The following is a 27,007-nucleotide window of genomic DNA, read 5'->3' as shown; positions in this document are numbered from 1 at the left end:
ATCGAAACAATGCTCCATATTTTCAGCGGAGGCATTCGCTATTAAGACTGCGATAGAACTAGTCATGTATAAATGTATAAACAGAGATAATGTTATAATTTTCTCGGATTGTAAATTAGTTTTACAAGCCCTTAAGAATAATAGACTAGATGTATACCAAAATAAGTATATACTTGAAATTAAAAGATTACATTTTAGGTTTAAAGAAATAACAAATAAAAAGAAAATGATATTTGTCTGGATTTCCTCACATCGAGGTCTGACAGGCAACGAACTTGCAGACATGTTAGCTAAACAAGGAGCGGAAGAAATAGCCTCCTCAGAAATAGAGATTCCCATAAGGAATCTAAAAATATTATATAAAGAATAATCATGGTCCCTTACTCAAGTTAGAAATAATAATGAATTTAGAAATAAAGGAGTGTTCTATTATAATAATTTTTTTAATAAAGATAGTAAAAAACCATGGTTTAATAGTTTAAATAGCGAGAGATATTTTATTACACTCATGAATAGATTACGAGCTAACCATTATAATTTGAATGCCTCGTTGGCAAGAAAGGAATATATACCGAATTCAAGATGTGATTGCGGTGCTGAATCAGAAGATTTTGATCACCTATTATATCAGTGCCATAGGTACGATACTGAGAGAATAGATATGGGCATTCAGTTGTATCGACAAGACATAGATGGAGTGGAGAGCATTACGGAGATTCTTAAGAAGAAGGACTAGAAGAAGCTACGAGTGATATACAAGTTTATCAAGAAAACAGGAAGAATAATTTAAACTCGATCTTGAGAGCGAGAAATTATATTACACCTCACGACGTCATATGACCACATATCCCCGTGGGAGGTCGAGCACGTCTGGTTTTCGTCTTCGGACGAAACTAACCTTGAAAATACCCCCCATAAAGTAGGCTACTAATAAACTGTTTACACGCGTTATGTTGTGTGGCCTAAGATGGATCAAGGATCGTCAAAAAGTGGCCTGACCCAAACAAGTCTGCGAGCGTTTACACCGTTGTGAACTATCGGGTTGGGTCGGATATAGTGTATAGATCGCGGACTAAACGTACGGTGTAAACGTGCTCACTGCTCAGTAGTGGCTCGCGGCGCTCGGCCGCTCGCGCTGGTTCGTGTTAAGTGACAGTGTGAGGTTATAAAACAACAAATCTATTGAAAATATGCGAAATATATGAGATTTTTGTGCTAAATGTTCTTATATTATTATTTTATTATCACACAGATGTATTAATGAAACATTTAACTGAGCTTAATGTTACTTTTTGATGAATTTTCAATTTTGCATTGGCGTCAATGAGACATAAGATGTGTGCATCAGTTAAATGTTGCTGTAATTAAATGAAACCAAATGAAATACAACTTTTATTTAATCTACGTAATACTTTATTTATTTATTTAATCATTAACACCAATGTAAAATTAAACATTAATCAGTGAGTAACAAGCTCAGATTTTACACTGGTGTGGAAGAGATAGATGAGATGTGTGATATAGAGATGTGGGTCAGTCAAATGTTGCTGTAATATTAACTATTATTTAGCTTGAATAAAACTTTGAATGTTTTTAATAATACTAATTTGTATTCTTTACTAGTAATGTATATAATTGCTGCCACCTTGGTGACAAAAGATAGTTCTTATCCTTACAGTTATCAATATTTAACAAATGTACAGGTCTACATCACACTTCATCTATTTATTCATCAACATCAATATAAAATTAATTTATTTATAATTAATTTATAATTAATGATATAGTAATATAGCAATAAAAAACTTAATTTTTTAAATAAATAATATAAAAGAATATGTATCTCATTAATACACAAAATATTTGTTAGTAATATTTATTTATATAAAATTCTTATGTTAAACCAGTTAAACTGTTCTTTTTTTAGATAATATACCACTTTTGAAAATTAATTTATTACTTTTGCTGAACTGTTTTCAGATTATTTCGTTAAATATGTATTGAACATTTGATATATTATATCTAAGTGGCGTTGTTCTCTGGTTAATTTTATACTGGTGTTAATGATGATGATAAGATGGATATTTGTACAACAATATGGAGTTGTGGATTATTTTGTTTTTAAGATTTTGCTATATATGCTAAAAAAGATTAGTATTATTAAAAACATTAATAAAAAATTATTAAAATTAATTAATTATATTATTAGAAAAAAGTTGCAAGTAAAAATATGAATAAAGTTAAATTAATCATTATTTATATTAATATTGATAATTATACTTAATGAAATAATTATATTACTGAGAAAAGTTGTAAATGAAAATTAATATGTGTATATTTATAATTTTTTGTATGTGATGTAATCTTGATATAGAGTTGTTGAATTGTTTAATATAGGAATTGGAATACAGCAGGGGGAAAAATTTATTTCTTTTGAAATTTATTTTATCAAATTGTTTATACATGAAAGTTTATGAGTTTTAATACAGTTTTATATGAGTTTTTACTTTGAATAGTTTTTACATATGAGTATATTGAGTATATATACAAAAAAATAATTTACTTATGTATCAAATAAGATATTTTTTATTAAATTCAATCTAAGTGATACATACATCAAATTTAATTTAAGTGGTCTATAAACACTACAAAATGCGTGATATCCCAACAAAATTATCTTTTTAAAAAAGGTAAAAAAAGGCGCCAAGTGTTTGGTTTTTCCTTTAAGCAAAAAAATTATTGGATGGTTCAATCTAAGTAATATAAGGAAAAAAACACAAATTCAAGATAAAACTTTTAATCAAATTCAATCTAAGTGATATACATTTTTGGATGGTTTAACCTAAGTATTATATACTAAGTGTGTCAAATTTAACCTAAGTAATATATATTCCTGAAATTTTTAAAGTTTATACTTACACACACAAATTAACTTCTCTATAAAAATAGTGATATTTAAATATTTTGCACCAGTTATAAAAACAAATATTTTTATAGAAATTAAAACATTATTACTATTCTTTATCCAATTTCTATAATACAAAACAATTTTTTAGATTTGACACTATAAAATGAGAGTATTTTAACGATAAACTTAAGAAGATTCTTAAATATAAGATTAAACTATAAATATTAGCCTTTTGTATTAAATTATTGGCTGCTGTGCGCCGATACGAGGCTGCTGTGCGCCTGCAAAAAACAATTGTCAGGAAGCATATTGGCAAGAAATAAAGAAGATAATATTGAGCAGGAAAATAAGTTTTAATACAAATAAATTATAAATATTACAAATAAATACTTTAATACAAATAAATATTTTACTACAAAAACTTGCTGCTAAACCGAATAATTTGCCAGCTTTTTCTTTTTCTTTTGTATGTGCAGTAGGGGAAGGGGACGTTGTTGAAGTTTTCACGGTGCTTTCACTTCCTCCAAAATTTTTTTTGTACAAATATTACAAAATAAAGTTGATTTTGAGATAAAAAGCGAGTCGCTTTGAAAGAGCTTCACAGAGCATCCGTCGACACGGGGTATTGAATTTGTTTCAAGTTTAAATTAGGCTCTTTCGTGAGCTTTCCGAGGATACTTGTTTCTCTTCTTCGAGCAAACATCGAGGTATTCAAAATGAACGGGCTAGCTAGGCTTTTAATGATTCTTCGCGAATGGATTTAGGATATATACATGTACAGTTTTTTTTTTTAAGGAATGATAACGTTTTCACCCAGGAAACAGTAAAACATCTTTTTAAAACGTATTTTTTATCCGTATTTATACGTACGCTTTTTAAGGGGTTACACCAACCTAGACGGTCGAAAAACAGGCCTAACTTTGATATTTTATTTCTCCTAAATGGGTAGTGGGAATTAAATGAAATTTTGGGTAATTATTGACTTATGTTTCGACAATATAAAAAAAATTTTTTTATTAAACAATGGCGACGGAAAGCAGAAATATGGCCGCCGACACACATTGAGGTTTGGAAAAACGCACTTTGCGGTGACCACTGTCCCGTCTAAACGATCCATCTGAAACAAAAAAACAAAATGGTGTTTTTAAGATAACAGTAGTGGTTTGTCGGTGACGATTTCCGATTGTCGATTTTATCGTTTGTTACAAAATGGTGATAAGTTGAAGTTAAAATTAAAAAAAAAACAAAAAATTTTTGTCTTTTTTATTTTTTTAATTTTTAATGAAGACCGATTAAAAAAAAATAGATCGTTACCGACAAAAGAATGTTTCTGAGAGTATTGTGTAAAAATTTGAAAACGATCTATCGATTAGTTTTTGAGATCTGGTGGTCACCGACTTTGAAAACCATGTTTTGAGAAAAACGCGTTTAAAGTTTAAAGTTTAGTTCTATTATTGTTAATAGCCAAATTTTGCACTTTACCTCTAGTCGACAATTCTGGGGCTATATGAGATTTCTTCCACATCAATAACAGCAGCGCTTTGTGAAGACTTTTGTTGACAGCGAGCAATCTTTCTTCGCGCGTCGCCTTCTGCGCTCGTACCTCGGCCACATTGATGCGCGCTCGGTCTTGATTTTTGCAATATGCAGCATAATTCTTTTATTATCATTAATAAATATGCGGCAGCATCTTCATTAAATGTGTATGCAGCAATATTGGCAGCAATTTGCACAACGTGTGCACCGTTGTGCTGCACTTTTGGCGCTATGCGCCAAATTAGATTGTTCAAACTTTCGTTAACGTTTTGCGTAAATCCACCGACGCATTTCTCCAGTAAATTATCACTAGAAAGTTGTTTTCAAATATTGGACGAATGGCTTTAATCACATCATCGTCCAGTGGCGATTTATGTTGATATTGCTCCAATTCGAGCACTCGAGCGCTCGATCCCGTTTTACTCAACTCTCTGTAATTCCGGCATTTTTTCAGATATCAACATAAAACTTTCAGGATATATTCTCGAAACTTGAAGCTTCAAGAAAATGTAATAAAAAAAAAATCGAATTTTTTTTCTGCTAGGTTGGTGTAACCCCTTAAGAAACATTTTGCAGACATAAGGACGAAAAGACAGTTTGTATCGCGTGACGTAATTCATTTTTCTAATTCGCTTCTTATTACAATTTTTTTTTCAATAAAAAGTGAAACTAACAAATCGTTTGTTGCGACGATATCGAGTGCATTCTCGTTTATCATCAAAAGTTTTCCGCAGAAACCAAAGGGGGGTCGAAGATAACTTGAAAAGAACTTGACTGAATAAGAGCGGAGATATTGAAGCTCATCGTGAACGCGCGAAATCAACGTGTTCCGCAAAAAGAAAAAGAGCAAGGGTTGCCACGGTGTGTTTTGCGATTTCGCGTCTCGTGGATTTTCTACTTCACTGTCAACCGGAAGAAAAGAGATCCACAGCGAGAATTGATCTGGAGACCAACCCTTCCGTCATCTTTAACAAAACTCGCATACACACTCACGTCTCACCATACCGAGAGCATAGGGACACAAGCACATACAGCTCCACATGAGAAAAAAAACACCGTGTTGATTAAATAAATAAGCCTTAAATTTAGGATTAAGTTGCGGAGAGGTACGACTGAGCGAAACGAAGGAGAAGAGAAAAGAAAAAGAGCGAGAGAAAGATTGCTTATACTGTACGAGCCTGCGAGAAATGACGAAAAATTCCCGTTTTTCCTCCTTTATCTCACTCCTGAATTTCTGTTTTTCCTTTATCTCATTCCTGAACTCATTATTACTCGATCGATTATCAATTCAATAATTCTCACCTTATGTGCGTACCTTCTTTTTCCTCTCTCCACAGATATTCTTGCCTCCGTTCTCGCGTTCTTTGCAACGCTAAATTTTCACCCGTGCCTCTTTTTCGCGTCGCTCACCATCTTGCCCAACATTTAAAAAAAAGAAGAAAATCTCTCCTTTCCTTCGTTTTTCATTTAATTAGTTTTTAAGCTTCGTTGTACGGAGAAAAAGACAATTCGAAAAGAATTCTTTGATCTTAATCGTTCCGTGGGCCTTTCATCCCGCGGACACGATTCCTCGGGGCTGTTACTCAATTTTCACATTTTGTCTTTTTTAGAAATACAGAATTGACCTCGTTGAATCTCATTTGGAACTGACAAATCGATATTATTAAAAGTTAATTTTTAATAATATCGATTTGTCAGCTTTGCATCGGGTAAGTGTTTTTTGCACAAATAAACGTACACTGTTTTTTTTAGTGCAAATTACAAGGAGTGTTTTTTATGTTAGGCAAAGAGCCTTCAAAACCATTACGAGATGCTAGAACTATCCCATCTGAACAAAGTAGTCATTCAAGGAGTTCAGCCAAGGAAAGTCCTGAAACTGGTCCTAGCTCTAGAAAACGAAGGCGTTCTGTTATAGACCAAGGTGACATAGTATCGAAGAGGCTGCACAATGAAGAAGTTAAATTTGCCAAAAGTGTTGCTGTTAGAGAAGGGACACCTAGGTTTAATCGATTCTTAGATTTTTTAATTGAAGAAGAAGGGAAAAAATGTCTAGAGGTTCTGAAAAGAGAAGGAGTAAATTTAACTAATATGTCCAGTATTTTAAGTAGAGCAGGGTCTAATGCTTCTCAAGCTTTTAAAGACTTATATAACTTTTGGTTTAATGCAGAAGGAAATAAAACTCAATATTTAAAAACTCTAGAAAAAGAAGGAGTAAATCTATCTAATATGTCCAGTATTTTAAGTAGAGCAGGAGCCAATGCCGAAAAAGCTTTTAAAGACTTATATGACCTTTGGTTTGATGCAGAAGGAAAGAAAACACAATATTTAAAAACTCTAGGAAAAGAGGGAATAAATCTACCTAATATATCCAGTATTTTGCATGGAGTAGGAGCTAAGGCTAAAGTTGCTTTTGTAGAATTATATAATCTTTGGTTTAATGCAGAAGGAAAGAAAACACAATATTTAAAAACTCTAGAAAAAGAAGAGATAAATCTAGCTAATGTGTCCAGTATGTTAAGTGGAGCAGGATCTAATACTGTTAAAGCTTTTAAAGATTTATATGATCTTTGGTTTGATGCAGAAGGAAAGAAAACACAATATTTAAGAACTCTAGAAAAAGAAGGAATAAATCTAGGTAATATATCCGGTATTTTAGGTGGGGCAGGAGCTAAGGCTGCAAAAACTTTTAAAGATTTATATGACCTTTGGTTTGATGCAGAAGGAAACAAAAAACAATATTTAAAAACTCTAGAAAAAGAAGGAATAAATCTAGGTAATATATCTAGTATTTTAGGTAGGGCAGGAGCTAATGCCACAAAAGCTTTTGAAGACTTATATGATCTTTGGTTTGATGAGCAAGGAAAGAAAACACAATATTTAAAAACTCTAGAAAAAGAAGAGGTAAGTCTAGCTAATATGTCCAGTATTTTAAATGGAGCAGGATCTAATGCTGTAAAAGCTTTTAAAGACTTATATGATCTTTGGTTTGACGCGGGAGGAAAGAAAATACAATATTTAAAAACTCTAAAAAAAGAAGGAATAAGTCTAGCTAATATGTCCAGTATTTTAAGTGGGGCAGGAGCTAAAGCTGCAAAAACTTTTAAAGACTTAAATGATCTTTGGTTTGATGCAGAAGGAAGCAAAAAACAATATTTAAAAACTTTAGAAAGAGAAGGGATAAATCTACCTAAAATGTCCAGTATTTTAAGTGGAGCAGGATCTAATGCTGCAAAAGCTTTTAAAGACTTATATGATCTTTGGTTTGATGCGGAAGGAGAGAAAAGACAGTATTTAAAAACTCTAGAAAAAGAAGAAATAAATCTGACTAATATATCCAGTATTTTACATGGAGCAGAATCTAATGCTGTAAAAGCTTTTAAAGACCTATATAGTACTTTTTTTGATGAGCAAGGAAATAAAAAACAGCATTTAAAGTATTTTGTTAAGAAAAAAGCTTTTACAATACATAACTTATCAAGTATATTAAGTGGATCAGGAGTCAATGCTCGATATGCTTTTGAAAAGTTGCATAGAGTCTGTTTTAACGACAAGGGGAAAAGAACAAAACTTTTAGATGATTTCTATAATGCAGGTTTTGAGCCAGGTAACTTATCCTGTATGTTATGTGGAGCAGGAGTTCATGCTTTTTCTATTTTAAAAAGATTGCATAGTGTTTGTTTTGATGATGAAGGAGAAAGAACAGAGCTTTTAAATGACTTCTGTAATGCAGGTTTTAGGTCGGGTGATTTATGCAATATATTGAGTGGGGTAGCAGGTAGTCTAAAAGAATTCCACGATTTTTGTTTTATAAGAGAAACAAAAAAATATTTGTACCATTTCCTAGATGAGAAAGAAAGTTTTACACCGAGTAATTTATGTAGTATATTACATGGAGGAAGAGCTAATATTTATTCTGCTTTAAGAGATTTTTATAATGTTTGTTTTGATGAGGCAGGAAATAAAACACAGCTTTTAGATGATTTCTATAGGGCAGGTTTTACAACGAGTAATTTATCTAAAATATTATTCATGGCAGGAAATAATGCCTCTTCTATTTTAGTAAATTTTTATAAATCTTGTTTTAATAAAGAAAATTACTTAAATCACTTTTTAGCCGAGAAAGAACTCTTTACACCAAAAAATTTATCTAAGACATTAGATAGAGTAGGATTTAATGTTTGTTCTACTTTTGAAAAACTGCATGATCTTTGTTTTGATAAAGAAGAAAACAAAACAAATTATTTAAATAATCTTATCAAAAGTCACCCGACGAATAAAATACTTAATATATTATATAAAGAAGTTAAAAAAGCTCCTTCTACCTTTTTAGATAGTACATCACTACACAACAGAATATTAGTGGGATAGAGAAAACAAAATAAGAAAATATAGATGATCTTACACAGTAGACCAACACATTCCAAAATGAACGCTTCTCGTGCGATCCGAAAGTTATGAAATTGTGGTTAAGTTCCATCCGCCTTAACATCGGATTGAAAGCATAATCCACACTTTAGGAAAGTGGCGATTTTCTAGGCGCTGTGGACAAAATTTTAGAGAAGCCATACGAGAGCCCCGACAAAATTTAGAAAACCCATAAAAACCTCAGCCGTTTTATCGAATCTGGAAAAAATACGCCGTTCTTAATTTTGCCGAAGAGGCACTCTATTGTAATGTTTCCGCACTTTTCGGTTTCGTCTCGGAGGAATAACTACTGCGCATCCCTTGCTTTCAAGGTTTGCAATAAAAGTATTGCTATCGTAGCCCTTATCGGCCACTACAGTGAAGTTGTAGATATTGTCAGTTAAAGCCTGTGCTTGCGTGATTTCATTCCTTTGGCCAGGTGTAAGTATGAATTTTAGCGGGTTTCCAAGCGCATCAACAAGAGCATGAAATTTAGTTGTAAAACCTCCTTTATTGCGTCCTAAAGCCTCTTGATCCTGGGAGTGCTTTTTATAACCAGCTGAACATGGATGGGCTCGGATAATTGTACCGTGATTATGGCAACTTCTAAATCTGGTTCTTGTTTGATATACTCGAGTAACTTTGCCCAAACATTTTTTTCACACCATCTTTTAAATCGCTTATGTATACTTCTGTAATTACCATAAATCTTTGGCAAAAGTTGCTACTGACAACCACTTCGCGCTATGTACCATACTGCTTCTATGAATACTCTTAAACGTTTTTCATCTTTGCTATGCATTTCTTTTACGCCTTTTATGAACTTTAAAATTTGTTCCCAATTTCTTTCTTTTATATAAAATTTCATTCGGTAGTTTCTCCGTTTTTGTGTTTGTTAGGTTAAACTACCTCTTTTTTCTTCTCTTTTTTATTTTTTGTCCACAGAGCCTAGCTACACGGAGTTTTTTTTGCCTTTTTTTCTGCTTAGTGAATTTCTTAAATGTTTATGGCCAAGGTTAGTTGCATTAAAAAGCAGCTAAGTCGCACTTATTAAGCGTTTAGGATGAAGAAATGCCAATATTTCGACACAAAAGTAAATAACTAGCCATCACGGGGCTTCTTTTGCTTTTTTTTTATTTAGTAAATTTTTTAAATATTTATTGCTAAGGTAGTGTCCTGATCTCAGTATCAGCTACTTGAATGACAGGAGGGGGCACTTGGATGCACACAGACCTGTCATTCTAGCGCGTGACGCTGGAATCCAGGAAAGTTTGCTTGTAAGCAAGCAAACTAATTTTGTGAACATAGAAAGTAGCTAATCTTAATTTAAAACACACAATATTTAATTATTATGGAAAGGCTGGATCCCAGTGTCCGCTACTCGGATGACAAGAAAGGGAGGTACTGGAATGACAACATTGTTGACTGGCAAAACGGTACCTTTGATTTGTCCTATTACCATTGGAATTTGGTTGAAATTTCACCTACTTGGCTTGAGCAGCAGGAGCTTGGTGTTGTGGTATATCGACATCCTGTCACACCTGAAGGCTGCTGCAAAACTTTAATTGATTTAGAGCTTTTTTGTTGCAATTATGATGCTAATGCTTCATACAAAGATTTTGGTTCACATCTCTTGCCTACTTTTACTTCTTTATTTGCGCGTAACTGTTCTTCAGTAACACCGTTGCTTTCAAGAAGCCTTACACCGTTCTTATTGTCAATATTAATTTTACATTCTTTTCCATCAACATACCACTTTAAGGTCATTTCAGACAATCCACTAATTATTTCATAAACTCTTTCCCTATTATCATTAATATAGCAACATGCACCTCTCTTTTTTTCTTGATTAGGATGACAAAACGTAATTGTTTTTACACTGTACTTTTTACATATATTACCACTCAGAAGTTTAGCTATATCTGCTTTATTATCATTCAACGCAACTCTCACAGAAGAGTAAACAACATTCTCTTCCCTTTTGGCTTCTTTTATCATTATGAACTCTATGGTACTATTTTCTATACTCTTAGATATCTCTGCTTTAATTTAGTCAGCAATTTTGCCTACGATCTCTTTGTCATGATAGTGAGATTCTCCTTTCTTCGGAGAAAAAGGATTCTTGATTTGTGTATTGGTAAAGGGATTATTCTGTAACTTAAAGAATTTATTCCATTCTTTATCGCTTTCTAATTTAACATGCCCACAGATAAGACTAGTTCCTTGCACTATATTTTGAAATATTGAGAACACGCTCCTCTAACAAAGTATCCTCTAACACCGACAATCATGACCTAACGCTCTTTTTGGTCTGTCATCGCATCTACTCGTTTCAAAACACCCAAGTATAGTAACAAATAAAAAAGTAACCGCGGTTTTTAAGACTGGAGAAATTTAGGTCGATATTTATAGTCCCATCATATATTTAAATTCGTCTTAAGTTTATCTTTAGATACTGTACGGACCACTTCATTGCCCACAAAGTATCTAAAGATAATCCTAAGACAATCTTAAATTGGAATTTTAAATATATGATTGGATTACGAATATTGGCCTTAGTATTACACTCGAGTACAGCAAAGTTTCAAATCTGAGCGTAGATTTTCATATACTTATCGGCCATGTACTTATCTGGCCACATTAGCAAAGAAAAAGTTTGTATTTTAGTTAAAAAAATTAAATATTATATTTTTTATTAAATTTTTATTTTAATGTATAATTTGTAAGTTTTTAATTGATATTTTTATTAGAATTTTATTTTATTTTATTAATAATATTTTCTTTTTGTTATTATCTGTTTAATTAAATATTAGAGATGAAAAAATAAATCTTGACTGGTGATCGTATAACCGTGCTCGCTTAAAATTTTTTTTTCTATCGATTGCTGACGGCATTCTAGCTAAACGAGATCTGACTTTTTTATAAATTATATTTAATAAATTAACATTATACTAAGCTTCAGCTTTTTCAAATCATTTTCACTGACTATTTTTACTATACAGTTGTGATGGTGCTGACGCGTTGCGTTCTATCCTTCCATTGTCTAACGAATTTTTTGTACATTTTTATTGCAAAAGCTACTTCTACATTTTCAACTTTTTCAAAATACTTTTATGAGACTTGTCTTTTCTACATAATTAAAAGCACATCAACGACAGGTGTCTCGACACCTGACTTGCTGACTGTAGTATATTGATTTTTACCGTAAATATAATTAAATATTAAAATATCAGCCTTTACAAAACTTTTGCTATTTTTTTTCACGTATCACATGTTAAATATAAAATTTCTTTGAAAATTATTAAACTGACATATTTTACATGCTTGTACTCACCTTTTTTTCACCATGTCGAGCAGTGTAACACTGTCACAGTTGGAACACTTTATGTTGTGTTACACGAGCTCTCCGACTATAAGGTGACGCAGTGTAACACAACATAAAGTGTTCTAACTGTGACAGTGTTACACTGCTCGACATGGTGAAAAAAAGGTGAGTACAAGCATGTAAAATATGTCAGTTTTATAATTTTCAAAGAAATTATATATTTAACATGTGATACTATAACATACATGTAATATAATAATTTATAATATCTATTTTAATAACAATATTTTCTGATGCTTATTAGTATCAATATTATTATTGTTTGCCAATTAAATCTAGAGTTCTAATTGTTCCAACAATGTTACACAGAGAAGCACGGTGTAATGTTAGTGTGTTTTAGCTGTGTTGAGAAAAATAAATGAATAGTCAATATATATTCCCTTATAATAATTTATTATTCTTGAGACAATTACTTCCGTAGCTTATTACAACATGCTTGGGTACAGATCGAAACGCGACTGGCTCAAAAAGAACCTGAATAAGACAAAGACATAAAGAAACAAAGAAAGGAAAAACGCACACGCATCAATCGTAACTCGCAGTCACTCCAAACGCAATACAGATGGCTCTTCATGTTTACTAGAAATAGAGTCCCTAGAATACAGAGTCTGGCCAATAGCCCCTCAAAATGGCGTATGTGCAGGAATAAAAAACAAACCTATAACTGTGATTGTCAGTGATTTCAGGAATTCCACGTATTTTCTTAACTTTTTTTGGTTGTAAAAAGGTAAATACATAATATATATAAAGTTAATTTAATTAAGCACTTTTTATTGAATGTATGTTTAAATGGTTTACATTAATAACTGCAAGGACGCCAAAACTTGCGTTAAGCAAACAAGCAGGTGATGCAAAAAAAGAGAAACAATTCAATGACTCTATAGCAGTGCTTGAGCCTAGTTGCCCTTTTCGAGTCGATTCCCGAACGCGCCGCCTCCTATGCCCCCACTACCGCGCGCGGCCTTGACGGCCGAGCCGCCGATCTCGCCCGTACGCTTTGTCTCAGGAGCAGCTCTGTATAAGAAATGGTGCCCTGCACCACAAAATTCATTAAAATTACTCTAAGTAAATAATTTTTGTTTTTATAAACAAAAAAGTACTAACTTTTTTATTACTAATTTATTTTATGTAGTATAACAATATGTAAAAACGTAATATGTAAATTAGAATTTTGACAATATCCGTGTAACATCACCCGTGAGGTGGAAAACTATTATTAATGCGTTTTTTTTAAAGTGGTTTCCTCAGTGGGCCTAATCCACTAAAAGATAAAATATAATATACAGCTTGGCAGGAAAACAAAATTTTATATATTGTAAGATATATAAAAACGACAGGAAAAGATTAGAAGAATGCCAAGCTATATATTATATTTCATCTTTTAGTGGATTAGGCCTACTGAGAAAACCACTTAAAAAAAAGCATCAATAATAATACCTCACGAGTGATGTGGAAATTAAACTATTGTCAAAATTCTAATTTATATATTATGTTTTTACATATTGTTATACTACATATACATGAAATAAATTAGTAATAAAAAAGTTAGTACTTTTTTGTTTATAAAAACAAAAATTATTTACTTAAAGTAATTTTAATGAATTTTGTGGTGCAGGGCACCATTTCTTATACAGAGCTGCTCCTGAGACAAAGCGTACGGGCGAGATCGGCGGCTCGGCCATCAAGGCCGCGCGCGGTAGTGGGGGCATAGGAGGCGGCGCGTTCGGGAATCGGCTCGAAAAGGGCAACTAAGCTCAAGCACTGCTCTATAGCATTTCTCGAATCTATTATAAAATTATTTAGAGAAATAAAAATTGGTTATCAACCCAAATTTAAGCCTGTGCAAAATGGTATTATGATTACCACAAGTTCTATTATTGAATTGACGAAATATTTAATACATAAACGGGAATTTTTATACGTATTAACTGGTCGATTAACACAGGATTGTGTTGAAAACGTTTTTTCTGCTATAAGAGCAAGACATGCAATTCCAAACGCATTACAGTTTAAGCAGAATCTAAAACTTCTTACAATATCAAAATATATGAAATCACTACGTACTTCAAATTATGATGAAGATGATGGTGAAATAATTGGCGATTTTCTAGATAATCCGACAACAATTATACAGTCTAAACAATGTGAAAAAGTAATTTCTATTAATCTTAACAACAACATTCAATTCGACAATATTGAAATGAATATATTGTACAGTATAGCAGGTTACATTATCACAAGTATTGTTAAATGCACAAAAACGTGTTCTGAATGTTTATATTCTATTGGATCAAAACATTATTTTCATAAAAAATATGCAAAATTAGTTCTTTTGAAATGCTTCCGTAAAAACACTATTTTTCGTCAATGAGGAAACGTTTAATTATTTTCTCAAGATGGAAATAATTATTTGTTTATACATATCATATTTAAAAAATACAAAATGCAATTTTCTTCGTTTTTATTTGGAAAAAATGAAAGATGTTTACTGTAACACAATAAAAGATTGCCACAATTTAAAATTAAAAATAATGAAACGTTTTATATTATATAGAATGCGTATATCGTGTGTAAAAACCAACTTAAAAAATAAAAATTATGGTAGCAAAACCATGGCAATGCATTCTTCCGTTCGTTAAAAACGTTATGTATAAGATATATATATATATATATTTTTTTTTTATATATGGATGTTGTACTTTCACGTTATATTCTATTACATATTTTTGTGTATTTACATATGTGCGTGTATTTTTAAATAAGTTTATAGCAATAAAAACGTTTTTCTGATTTATTATTTTACATTTATTAATATGCGACTTTTCTTTATTTTAAAAATTCCGCCATTTCCGCCATTTTGAGGGGCCCGTGAAACTGAACCAATAGAAAGAAATCTACGGAATGGCCAGACTCTGTATTCTAGGGACTCTAACTAGAAAAATACAAATGTACCCATACACTCAACAAGCTGAAAATGGCCAATTTAATTTTTTAGTGCCTAGTGTACCATATTTGGCACGTTTGCTTTAGAATGCTCTTAAAACCCGTCAATTAACAATATTTACTTATACGTTAACAATATTTAATTATATAATTTATCGTGTTAGTTTCACTAATCCTTCATAGATAGAGCTGTGATTGTTGACAAATTTCGCTAAATGTCGCTTGTAAGTTTAAAAATTCAATATGACAGTTTCTCTTACGAAAAGCATGACGCCAGGATCTGGGTTTCGGACTTAAAGGGTTAATTCAAGTATAGAAATGACATATTTCACATATCACATGTCTATTTTTTTTATATACGACAGCTTTAATGTGTACACTAATGCATTCGATCGAATTCGCTGTTAGAAAAGTTAAAAATAATAATCTAGATAGTCTCTCTTTATACAATTAATAAAAATGAAATCTTATTATTTACGATATTCTATTGTTGATCAATATGCTTATAATCGATGAATATACTTATGGCGTTTTTGACCAGAGCTAAGTTGATCCGTCTCAAGTTCTTTTTCTCTAGAACTGGCCAATCACAATTATATCATTCTTCAGAAGAATGATTGTGATTAGCCTTATGACGTCATTAATTGCTCCTAGAGTGATTAATTCAGGTCGGTAGAAAACGCTATTAGAGTCTATCCAGATACATTTATATAAATACATAATGCACAAAAATATACAGAATAATCACCCAATGCGTCTATTATGAATTTTATACTTTTATATAGGATAAATCTTTGTCTCAAGAATCGATTGATTGGATTAATCAGAGTTGTAAGATCAAAAAGAATTAAAAAATTGAATGCAAAAGAATCGATTTAAAATCCATTTCTAGGAATAATTAGTGATGGTCCACACTTCTAAATTTGGAAAATGAAAAAATATCTTACTATCTTACTCAGTACATACATATTGTATACTGTACATACTGTAAACGACGGAAAAATTTAAAGAAGTTAAGGTAGATTTGAACTGGGAATCCTTGATTCCGCAAGCTAGCACTCTTATCGTTACGCCACATTATTCCAACTATTTTTATTTTTATTCCGTTCGCTTATGAATCTCTAATTGATTAGAATCTTATGGCTGTATATTACTTGATAAGAATCTTTTTAATTCCAAATTTTAACTAATAAGAGTCTTCCCAGTTCAATTATCTTACAGTACTAAAAAATACGGGATTATAACATTGTTATTGAAGGTCACTAATAATAATGGCAAGAAAAATTGAAATATACAAATTGTCAAATGATGTTAAACGAATTAAATATATAAATACAATAATTTGTTACACGCCAAGTATCACGCTATGTTACTCTTTGTTGCCTTATTATAATTATCTTTATTATTTCTAATATTGAAAATTTGAGCTATTATTATTTGTATTTGAAGAGTGTTCAGTAATTGTAGTAATCCTATTATTTCCAGCCTCGGTTTATGGATTAAAAAAATAACCAGAATGTAATACGTCTAACAAACTTAAAATTTATTTAAAGTTTACTTATTACTTATAGTGTTTTCGATTGGGAAAAAGTTAGTGCGCACTCAGTTCACACCAACACTGGACAAGTTCAATAGGTTGCACTGAATAGTGCAAGTACAAAAGAACACGCCGAAATTTTCAATGCCAATTATATTTTAAATAAAGTATAGGTTATATACTTATATAAAAAGATGTAACACTTACAGTGTCATTATCCATTTGTTTCACACATGCCACATAATTTGTGGTTTTTGGAATTATTTTTCTAATTCTGAGAGTTGTAATTATTTCTTTTTCCTCACTTGAACTTGAAGAAGATTCTAAAAATTTCTCCAAAATATTAAAAAGAACCAAATCCGAATTGCTCATTTTGTCGAATTTGAAACAAAACATTCAAAACGATGCACTGGTGTCTGCATGCATCCAATGCACTGAACTGGCAAATTATCTTTGAGTGCGCACTACATGAGTGTTGTGCGGTCAAACGAACACGTGACACTAGCCAAGTGCGCATTGTCACTGCCAATCGAACACGCTCCTGACACTGAGTGCAGCCAGTGCATCCCAATCGAAAACGCTATTAGACACAAGTTTGACCATTGACGGTTTCTATACTTGTGTATTTCAAGTTTAGTATAAAGTTTGGAAATTTTGATTGCAATAATTTATCAATAGGGATTCAGAAATGATTTTCAAGAGGCTATGGAGCAAGTAGATCAGGCATATCTTAACGAGATCCTGACCTCCTCCAAATCTCAAAATCTCGATGGAAAGGGAGATGTAAACGTCCCTAACGAGGGTGTCACTTATGAAGACATAGAGAAAATGTCGACTAAACTCAACAAAGGGGATAAAGAGTTCGATATGAACGTTATTACCCTATTTGTACAATATTTAGTTCAAATTTGGGGTAATCAGTTAAACAGCCGATCAACTGCCGAAAAAATGAGCACGAAAGGCAAAATGAATAGCGCCACATATGCTCAAACAAGAGAGTATTTGAAACCACTTCTAAGAAAACTGAAGAACAAATCGCTACCGGAAGATATAACTGACAGTTTAACGGAAATAGTTAAACATTTGTTGCAACGTAACTACATATTGGTATGTATTTAATTACATTATAATCCCGTACATCGCACAAACATCAAGTCAACATTTCAGAGACGTTGAATTACGATATTGCAGATGTTGAATCGACATTTCGAAATATAAATTCAAGGTTAAAAAAATAAAACGTTTATCATTTTGTTAAATTATTATCTGTTAAATGTCTTATAAACGTTGTAATTTAACATTTATTGTTTAATATTGATTCAACATGTATCCAACGTATTTGTAATGTAGATTTCATGTATATTATATGCATTATATTATTTAAAAAATGAAATAAACATGTAAAATTAGTTTATAAATTATTGAAAAAATAAATTGAAAAAATATTTTGCGTGATTCTTAACAAATAAAAACATTTATTATATAATTTAAACCCAAGCGATTAAGCTTATTAGTTAGAACTTGATTTAGCCGCTTTTGAGATCCGACAATCTCGAGTGCTCGTAAGTCGCGTATTTGAATATAATAATAGACATGGTCGGTCTCGCGTTGAATATTTATTTGACGCAAGCTATTATCATGTCTCTTGTCATGTCATGTTGCTTGATTACTTAAAACTCAACTTTTACTATCTTTCTAAAGTACTCTATACTGTACTGTATATATACTAAATAAAAGTTACATTTTAGAAAAGAGGAAGAACAAATTTTAAATAACAAGAAATATTTTTTAAATTTAGATTTTTTAACAATTTAGAAACATATACTTTACATTAATTTAATTTTATTACTAATCTTTTAACAACCTAATAGTGATTATAGTTTTAAATCTCCATACAATTGACATTTTTATTTTTATCTAATTAAGGTTGATTTTATTAACAAATTTTTATATATTACTTTTATTTAAAATTATATATTTTTAAATTATAACACTTTATTACATTTTAAGTAACATGATGTCAATAATATAATAGTACATTGTTTAACAAATGCGGAAAGTTAACTATTGTCTACGACTGTAGGGAGTAGACGCACGAGTGAACAATAGCCAAGTTGCATATACTATTTTTGTTACAAGCGCGTAAAAAATGGCGGAGGTGAAAGTGATTTAGGTGGAGGGTTTGGGAGATGTCCCCTTTATGTCGATGAGGAGGGCAAAATAACAAAATGCTAAAAAAAGACAAACATAGGCTTCATATGTGATATCTCTCTTTCTATAGCGGCCGTCTATCTATCAGTTAGTGCGTTTTATATGTCGATAAGTAATTCTGCGAGGATTCATATATCTTACCATATGAGAATGACGCGCACGCGAATGTAATAACAAAAGTAAACGAGGTAATTATGCGAGAAAGTAGTGCAGAAAAGTATTAGTGCACGGTTCACGCCAATTTTATTGAAAAAACGAAAATGGTGAAGTAATGAATTGTGTGAGAAAACTGTTCTGTGAAAAAAATCGGAAACTTTCTTAACATTAAGTTCCATGGCGAAACGAGTCACAATATCAAAAAGGTATTAACGCAGGTCCTGGCAGCGTTTCTAGCAATGATTTTTGTAACGAAGTTAGTTGCAAAAAATTTTGAAACAATTTGTTATATTATATCAGAAAATTAACAAATAATTATTTGAGATTAAAATAAACCACACCAATTAATTCTACGCGAAAACTACGAAGAAAACGTGTAATATGTTCATGTAAATATCCTCATTACAAAAAATTTATAAACAATGTTATGAGTGACACTTATACCGATAAGAAAGGTGTCAGTAGCACCGATGACGTAAGTCGATCAGCTGCAGCAGTCAGCATCGAGCACATTGCGCGAGGTTCCGCGCAATCCGCTCGACAATTAGCGCAATGCTCCTTAGACAGCACTTGCTGTCTAAACAAGATTTTGGAACACTGACCGATTTACGCCGTCACGCAATTCTCCCCTTCTCTCGATCCGACTACCGAATTAACGGATATATAAATCGCCCAAAGAAAGTGAGGAACGGGTCAATCAGAGGCCGACAATCCGAGCCTAACGCACGACACTTTGCCTTGCAGGATCGCGATTTAACCGTATAATGTAAACGGATAATATAATAAAGTGCTCGAAACGAAGAACGGTGTGAGTGACCAAAAACCCTCCTCGCGAGATCTCGGGCAGCGATCCCAAACGTACTCTAACGAGGGGTACAACAACAGTTTCATGTAATCGCTTTATCCCACAGTAATGCAAATTATAATATCGAAAAAGTATTAATGCAGTTCCTGGCAGCGTTTCTAGCAATGATTTTTGCAACAATATAATAAGTTGCATAAAAATTTTTTAACAATTTGTTACAAACAACACGAACATATTATAAACATATGGTAATTATTAAGTTTAGGAAACACCGCGCCGATGATCTTGACTTTAACATATGTTGTTAAGGACATGATTCTTGTTGTACCCCTCGTTGGGAATACGTTAGGGATCGCTGCCAGAGATCTTGCGAGGAGGGTATTTAGTCACTACACACCACTCTTTGTGTTGAGCACTTTTATTATAATGTCCGTTTTACAGTGTGCGGTTAGATTGCGACCCCGCAAGGCAGGATGTCGCGTCTATGAGTGTACTGTCCACGACCCCGCAAAGCAGTGTCGTGGTTGTATTTATTACAATGTTTTGTGTCGGCGATACACGATCCCGCAAAGCAGAGTGTCGTGTGTTATCTTGGTTTGTCGACTTCGGATTGACCCGTCCCTCATTTTCTTTCGGCGGTTTATATATCTGTTAATTGGTAGTTGGAGAGAAGGGGAGAATTGTGTGAAGGCGTAAATCGGTCAGTATTCCAAAATCTTAGTGTCTCTAGCAAGTGCTGTCTAAGGAGCATTGCGCTAATTGTCGAGCGAATTGCGCGGAACCTCGCGCAATGCGCTCAATACTGACTGCTGCAGCTGATCGACTTACGTCATTGGTGCCTACTGACACCTTTCTTATCGGTATGATTGTGTTGCTCATAACATCTTGAATGATTTTTCCTTGCAACTTAATCGGCGGTCATTGTTAAAAAGTTATTAACAAAAAAGTTTTGTAAATATGATACATGATATCTCTGTTTTACTTAAAGTTGCAAACCCATGTGATGCAAAGAACGCCTGGGCGAGATATAAGGAGAGGGCTTCATCCTCCCCCTACATCCCCGAATTAATTTTTATAAAGCACGCAAGCTAAATTAATAGATTTTCGGTAAAAATGCCGGATAGGGGACCCAGCCCTGATGATCTTAACCTTGACATATGTTGTCAAGATCATGATCCTGAGTAATGTATAAAAGTTTTAGCCGTCGCTCATTGTTTATTAGAAAGTTATAAACACAAGAAGTTTTATGAATTACATGTAATTTTTCAAAACTACATGTTTATAAGGATCACATTTTGCACGAAAAGTCGTGAAGTTATATGGTATAGAGAATCCGTGGGCAGGGAAGGGACGGAGCGCGTCTCCCTGCACTCCTCTTCGTACTTTTTCCTAACTCTAACCTAACCAATTTTATGTCGCTATTTGGATAATGCGAAAACATTGGAAATGAACAACGTGGATCTTATTTGGCGTGGAAAGTCGCAAACCCATATGATACAGTACAAGCGTTTATTAATATTACGGTAAAAGTGCCGAATAGGTTTGCGACTTTCCATGCCAAACAACATCCACGCTGTTTGTTTTCAATGTTTCGTATTATCTAAAGAGCAACATAAAATTGGTTGGGTTAGAGTTAGGAAAAATTACGGGAAGGAGGTGCCGAGGGAGGGACAGAACCCCTCCCTCGCCCACACGTTCCCTTTTGCACCTCCCCGCGTGCGTGCGTACGTGCGTGCGCGCGTGCGTTCCATTTTACATAAATATTTTTCAAACTTTTTTTGTTAATAATTTTTTAGCGAACAAGACCGCCGATTAAGTTATAAAAAAAAGTTACTCAGAATCATGTCTTGATAACATATGTCAAGGTCAAGGTCATCAGCTCCTAAACTAATTACCAAACATATTATTTGTTATAAACATGAACATATCATACATGTTTTCTTTGTGGTTTTTTGCATAAAATCGATTGGCGTAGTTTATTTTAGTCTAGAATGATTATTTATTAATTTGTTTATAATAAATTGTCAAAAAAAATTTTTGCAACTAACTTTTTGTTCCAAAAATCATTGCTAGGAACGCTGCCAGGAACTGCGTAAACACATTTTTGATCGCGATTCGTTTCGCCATGTGACTTAATGGGTTAATAAAAAAGGATGATCTATCCATATACATATAACAGAAAGTTATATAATTATATAATTCAAGATATTGACAATTTGCTGTCTGGAAAATTATATAAATTAATATATATTTTTAAAATTTTATATGCTTACAAATTTATTTTTTATTTAATTTTGTGTATATGCATGCGTGCGTACGTGCGTAAATAAAATTTAATTTCTTATTTTAGGCTAGTGATGCTTACCTGCAAATGGCAATAGGCAACTCTCCGTGGCCTATTGGTGTAACTATGGTCGGCATCCACGCTCGTACTGGTAGAGAGAAAATCTTCTCCAAAAATGTTGCTCATGTCATGAATGATGAGACTCAGAGGAAGTACATTCAAGCGCTTAAAAGATTAATGACTAAATGTCAAGAATATTATCCTACAGACCCTTCACGTTGCGTGGAGTATTCAAAAAATTAAATTTCTATTAATTGATAAGATGTATAAAGTGAAATAAAGTACTATAATTTAAGTTTATAACATGTAAATATGAACATATAATAATGATATTATTATTGTCATTAAATATATATCAATATTGTGAACTAAATTTATTACTAGTTTGTGTAACTTTTTTTTTAGGTAGTTAACAGAATGATATATTGTTTATGAATCAATTGTGACAAAAACAAATTTAAAAAACTACACTTTTAGAGAATTGAAAAAACCATGTAGTTTTTTATAAATGTCTAATTTGCAGTGTTAAAAACAATTTAAGAGGTGCAAGAATTTTAACGTCTCTGATATATTAGATAAGTGGAATGTCATTTAATTAAAATTTATACGACACTTTCGGTGGAAATCAGTTATAGCAAATAAATAGTAGGAATAGAAATTACACAACGGAAATATGTTCGAAGTTTTATGTATTTGTACAATTTTTACGATAAAAAATTTTGATATCAAAAATGGAATCAGGATTATGTGAAAACAAAAAATTTGTGGATAAACTTTCGAAAACGACTCCGATATCTCCGATTTTTTTGAAACTGTGTATTCTTACGTATGTTGGCGCGCTGATTACGAATATGATAGTGAAAATTGGCGCAAATTTGACGTTTATGGCGGAAATCATAAAGATCACAGTTTTTTTTATTTATTTCCGTAAATAATGGGAATTTCAAAAAAATACTTTTGATAAAAGTTGTAGATCTTATCAAAATACACATTTTATGTTCTATTGATTTTTGCCATGAAAACAATAGTTTTTAAGAAAATCGGAGCTCTATTAAGCTAGCAGGACCAAATCAGCAAAACCAAATCTGATCTATTGGATTATTTTGCACTTATTTTGCACTAATTTGCACCACTAATAAAAATTTGCACTCCGTGCCGTATTGAAGTAAATTGTGGTGCTGCTAGCTTAATATTCAACTAGCAGGACCATAAGAAAAAAAGAGAGAGAGAGAGAGAGAGAGAGAGAGAAACGAATACAGAAATTTAAAGAGCTGAATTTGCACTAATTTGCACCATCCAAAAAAACTGAATATATTAATCTATTCTGAGCTGAACTACCACAAAATGAATTCAATCATTTTAAACACAAGAGTAAAGTACCCTTCGCCATCAGCCGAATCAGTCGCTACTTGTACACATAACTTGGCATAATTTGCACCGCGAAAATATCAAGTTTCAGATTTTGTATTCCCGCCGTTTCTTTGGAACTACTCCCGACTCTTGTACGTCTCAAGAGTAAAGTATCCTTCGCTATTAGCCGAATCAGTCGCTACTTGTACACATAACTTGGCATAATTTGCACCGCGAAAATATCAAGTTTTAGATTTTGTACTCCCGCTGTTCCTCCGGAACTATCCCCGACCTCTGTACGTCTCAAGAGTAAAGTACCGTTTGCCATCAGCCAAATCAGTCGCTACTTGTATACATAACTTAGCATAATTTGCACTACGAAAATATCAAGTTTTAGATTTTGTACTCACGCCGTTTCTTCGGAACTACCCCCGACCTTTGTACGTCTCAAGAGTAAAGTACTCTTTGCCATCAGCCGAATCAGTCGCTACTTGTACACATAACTGGGCATAATTTTCACCGCGAAAGTACTTTACTCTTGAGACGTACAGGGGGCGAGGGTAGTTTTCGAACGAACGGCGGGGGTACAAAGCAGAAAATAATTGCTGTAACGTTATTAGAGTGAGTCCCAAATGCGCACTGTAATAAACGGACACAGCAGGTTGAGTAAAACGGACATAGACCAAACGGACACAGTAACAAACAGACACAGTGCGAAACGGACACAGACCGAATGGGCACAGATCAAATGCGCACAGACCAAGGACACAGTAACAAACGGACACAGTCGCAAACCCATGTGGTGCAGAGAATGCTTTGCACACACACACACACACGCGCGCGCGCGCGCGCATACACGGGGGCGTTGCCCCCCCTTCTCGCACCCATCCCGTCGGTAGGGGTGTTTTGAAAAGTCGCAACCCATGTGATAAGTCTGTTTGTTATTATGTCTGTTTGGTCTGTGTGCATTTAGTCTGTGCGCATTTGTTACTGTGTCCGTTTCGCACTGTGTCCGTTTGTTACAGTGTCCCTTTCGCACTGGGTCGGCTTATTACTGTGTTTGTTACTGTGTCCGTTTCGCACTGTGTCTGTTTCTCACTGTGTTTGTTTGTTACTGTTTCCGTTTTGCACTGCCCGTTTGTTACTGTGTTCGTTTATTATTGTGCCTATTTGGGACATTCCCGTTTTTCAACAAGCACGATTATCTTGCCATACTTGCATTTGGCGTTGCTTAATTTCTGCAATTAGAAAAACGGTTATCCATCCAATTGTGAATCACCGTCGACGTTGCTTGACTTCAAAGACCGTACGCAAACTAACACTTTGTGACAATTCATGAACACTTTGATGCTTATGAGTACCTATTTAGTATAGATCAAGTAAACAGATGTCAGAGAGATAAAACTTATAGTTAAATATTTTTTTTCAAATAGGCTAGTTATCAATGACTATATTCTTTTACTATTCAAAAAAATATATTTGTAAATAAATATGAATTTACAGTTCTTTTACTGATTTTTACATATGCGAAATAACATATGGAATAATTTATAAAAACATAGTGTTGCGTGCCGCGTGTCGCCCGATACATCCCTGAAGCGCCAGTCAGCTGACGGACCGATCGATATTTTCGATCGGCCGGTTGCCGGAAGAATTTGTTATTTAAATAAATGAATTAAACGGCTGGTTGCCGGGAAATATTTTGTAAACAAATATTGTAGACAGTTTAACGTCGGACTCCTGCCGAGGAGGACGTGTCACGCGCTTTCTCTGTTTGAGTTCAAGTTTAAATAAAGCTTTTAAGTTCCATAAATGTTTTGATTTTCTCGACGTGAGTGTGTGTGTGTGTGTGTGTGTGTGTGTGTGTGCGGGAGTGTCTTTCGACGTTCCGGCGCAACAATATTATTGTTTTTTTTTAATTTCTACAAAAAAATGTTTATGTAAAGCAATAAATAGTCCTGCAAATTTTTATTTTTAGTTAATATTTTTAAATATTTATAAAAATTTTTTCCGCCATGGTGTTTGTGGGGGGTGGTTAGGATTGGCGTTGGAGTAATCAGAAGGCTCCTTCAAATAATAATACGTGTTCGTATATTTACTCTTTAGTATACAACTGTGAGTATGTAAGTGTGTAATGTGATATTGAGGTAGTCCCGGAAGGTAGTCTGTCTTGCCGTCATCTGCCGCAGGCCTCTTTGCCTCGAGAGTTGTTCGTCCCGGCGGTGGAAAGATTAGGCGGCACCCGGAAGTGCCTGAGGGCGGTCGGTGCGCCCTTGTAGGAGTCACTCCCAATTAAGTCCTTGAGCGCCTTTTTCTTCTTCTCGGAGATGGTGCGGGAGAGATGTTTTCCCGGCGTGCGAGGTAGCAACCGTGGCGTCGAAGGGTCGACAGGAGATTCCGTAGAGGCCTCGGAGGTCGTCTGAGTGCCTTGTGTTGTCACATCTGAGACTATGCGTGGCCCGGTGGTTGCGGTCTGCGTAGAGCGGGTGGTACTCCTACGTTCAGCCGTCTGTGTCGCCGTGGTGACCGAAAGGGCAAGGAAAAGTGGGAAGGGCCGGGAAAGCGGCAAGGATCTCGTGGTTGGAGTCGCGGGTCCGCGATCTTCCGCAGAGAAACCTCGAGCCGATATAATCGCCACGGGATGCGGTACTTCTCTATGTCAGCGAGCTACGGTTCGTTCTTGTTATCCGGGTGTACCGGATGTGCTCGGGGACCACGAAGGTCCGGTCTTCTGCAGCACGGCAGGATACCGTAAAGGTTGTCTCCTGGAGGAGACTTAGGAAGACCACGAGCACGTTATACTAAGCGTTGGTGGCTTGATCTCTCGCCGTGTGTAGTCTCCTTATGTAGACCAAGCGCTATCACTTGACTTACAAGTTTAGGCGCCGCGCTTTCGCCTAGTGGCAGACACTGTGCGCGCGCGTCGCGCTGTGGCGTGCCGCCAGTGTTATTCATGACATTAAATTAATAACAAAGTCAATGTAACATTAATTACATAGGCACACAAAAAGAAAGTGGTTGGGTCCGGCGGACTAGATTAGTCAATCCTTATGTATTTCGACCCGCCGAATCCGAACCCAAGGTCAAAATTGCAAAATTAGCTCGCATTTTCTAACCTCAAAAAATTTTTTTTAATTGTTCCGGCGGACCAGACTAGTCAATCCTTATGTATTTTGACCCGCTGAAACCGAATCCAATGTCAGAATTGCAAAGTTAGCTCACATTTTCTAACCTCAAAAAAAAATTTTTTTTAATGTTGGTCCGGCGGACCAGACTAGTCTATCCTTATGTATTTTGGGTAATTATCGAGAAGGGCTTTCGCTCCGATTTGGCTGTAATTTTACTATTTTGTGTATTTCGGTGCGCAGAACACGAATCTGCAAGAAAAAAGTGTCGCTCTCAACTAGGAAAAAAGTTATTAAGCACTA

General features: G+C 33.8%; 1 protein-coding gene across 1 annotated transcript in view; it reads left to right on the top strand.

The window, feature by feature from the left end:
* LOC105834949 (pre-mRNA-splicing factor 18) overlaps positions 1 to 23,534 on the top strand; it is a 58,638-nt gene extending 35,104 nt beyond the window's left edge. Inside the window, exons 4-5 of the mRNA XM_012677826.3 lie at positions 17,392 to 17,820; positions 22,236 to 23,534. Coding sequence (XP_012533280.1) covers positions 17,392 to 17,820; positions 22,236 to 22,472 — 666 coding nt within the window. The 3' untranslated portion in view covers positions 22,473 to 23,534. The remainder of the gene's footprint in view (positions 1 to 17,391; positions 17,821 to 22,235) is intronic.
* Positions 23,535 to 27,007: the final 3,473 nt, after the last annotated feature.

This window comes from Monomorium pharaonis, chromosome 8 (assembly GCF_013373865.1).
Source record: "Monomorium pharaonis isolate MP-MQ-018 chromosome 8, ASM1337386v2, whole genome shotgun sequence".
In the NCBI taxonomy this organism is placed as follows: domain Eukaryota; kingdom Metazoa; phylum Arthropoda; class Insecta; order Hymenoptera; family Formicidae; genus Monomorium; species Monomorium pharaonis.
This window is presented reverse-complemented; position numbering and strand designations above follow the sequence as displayed.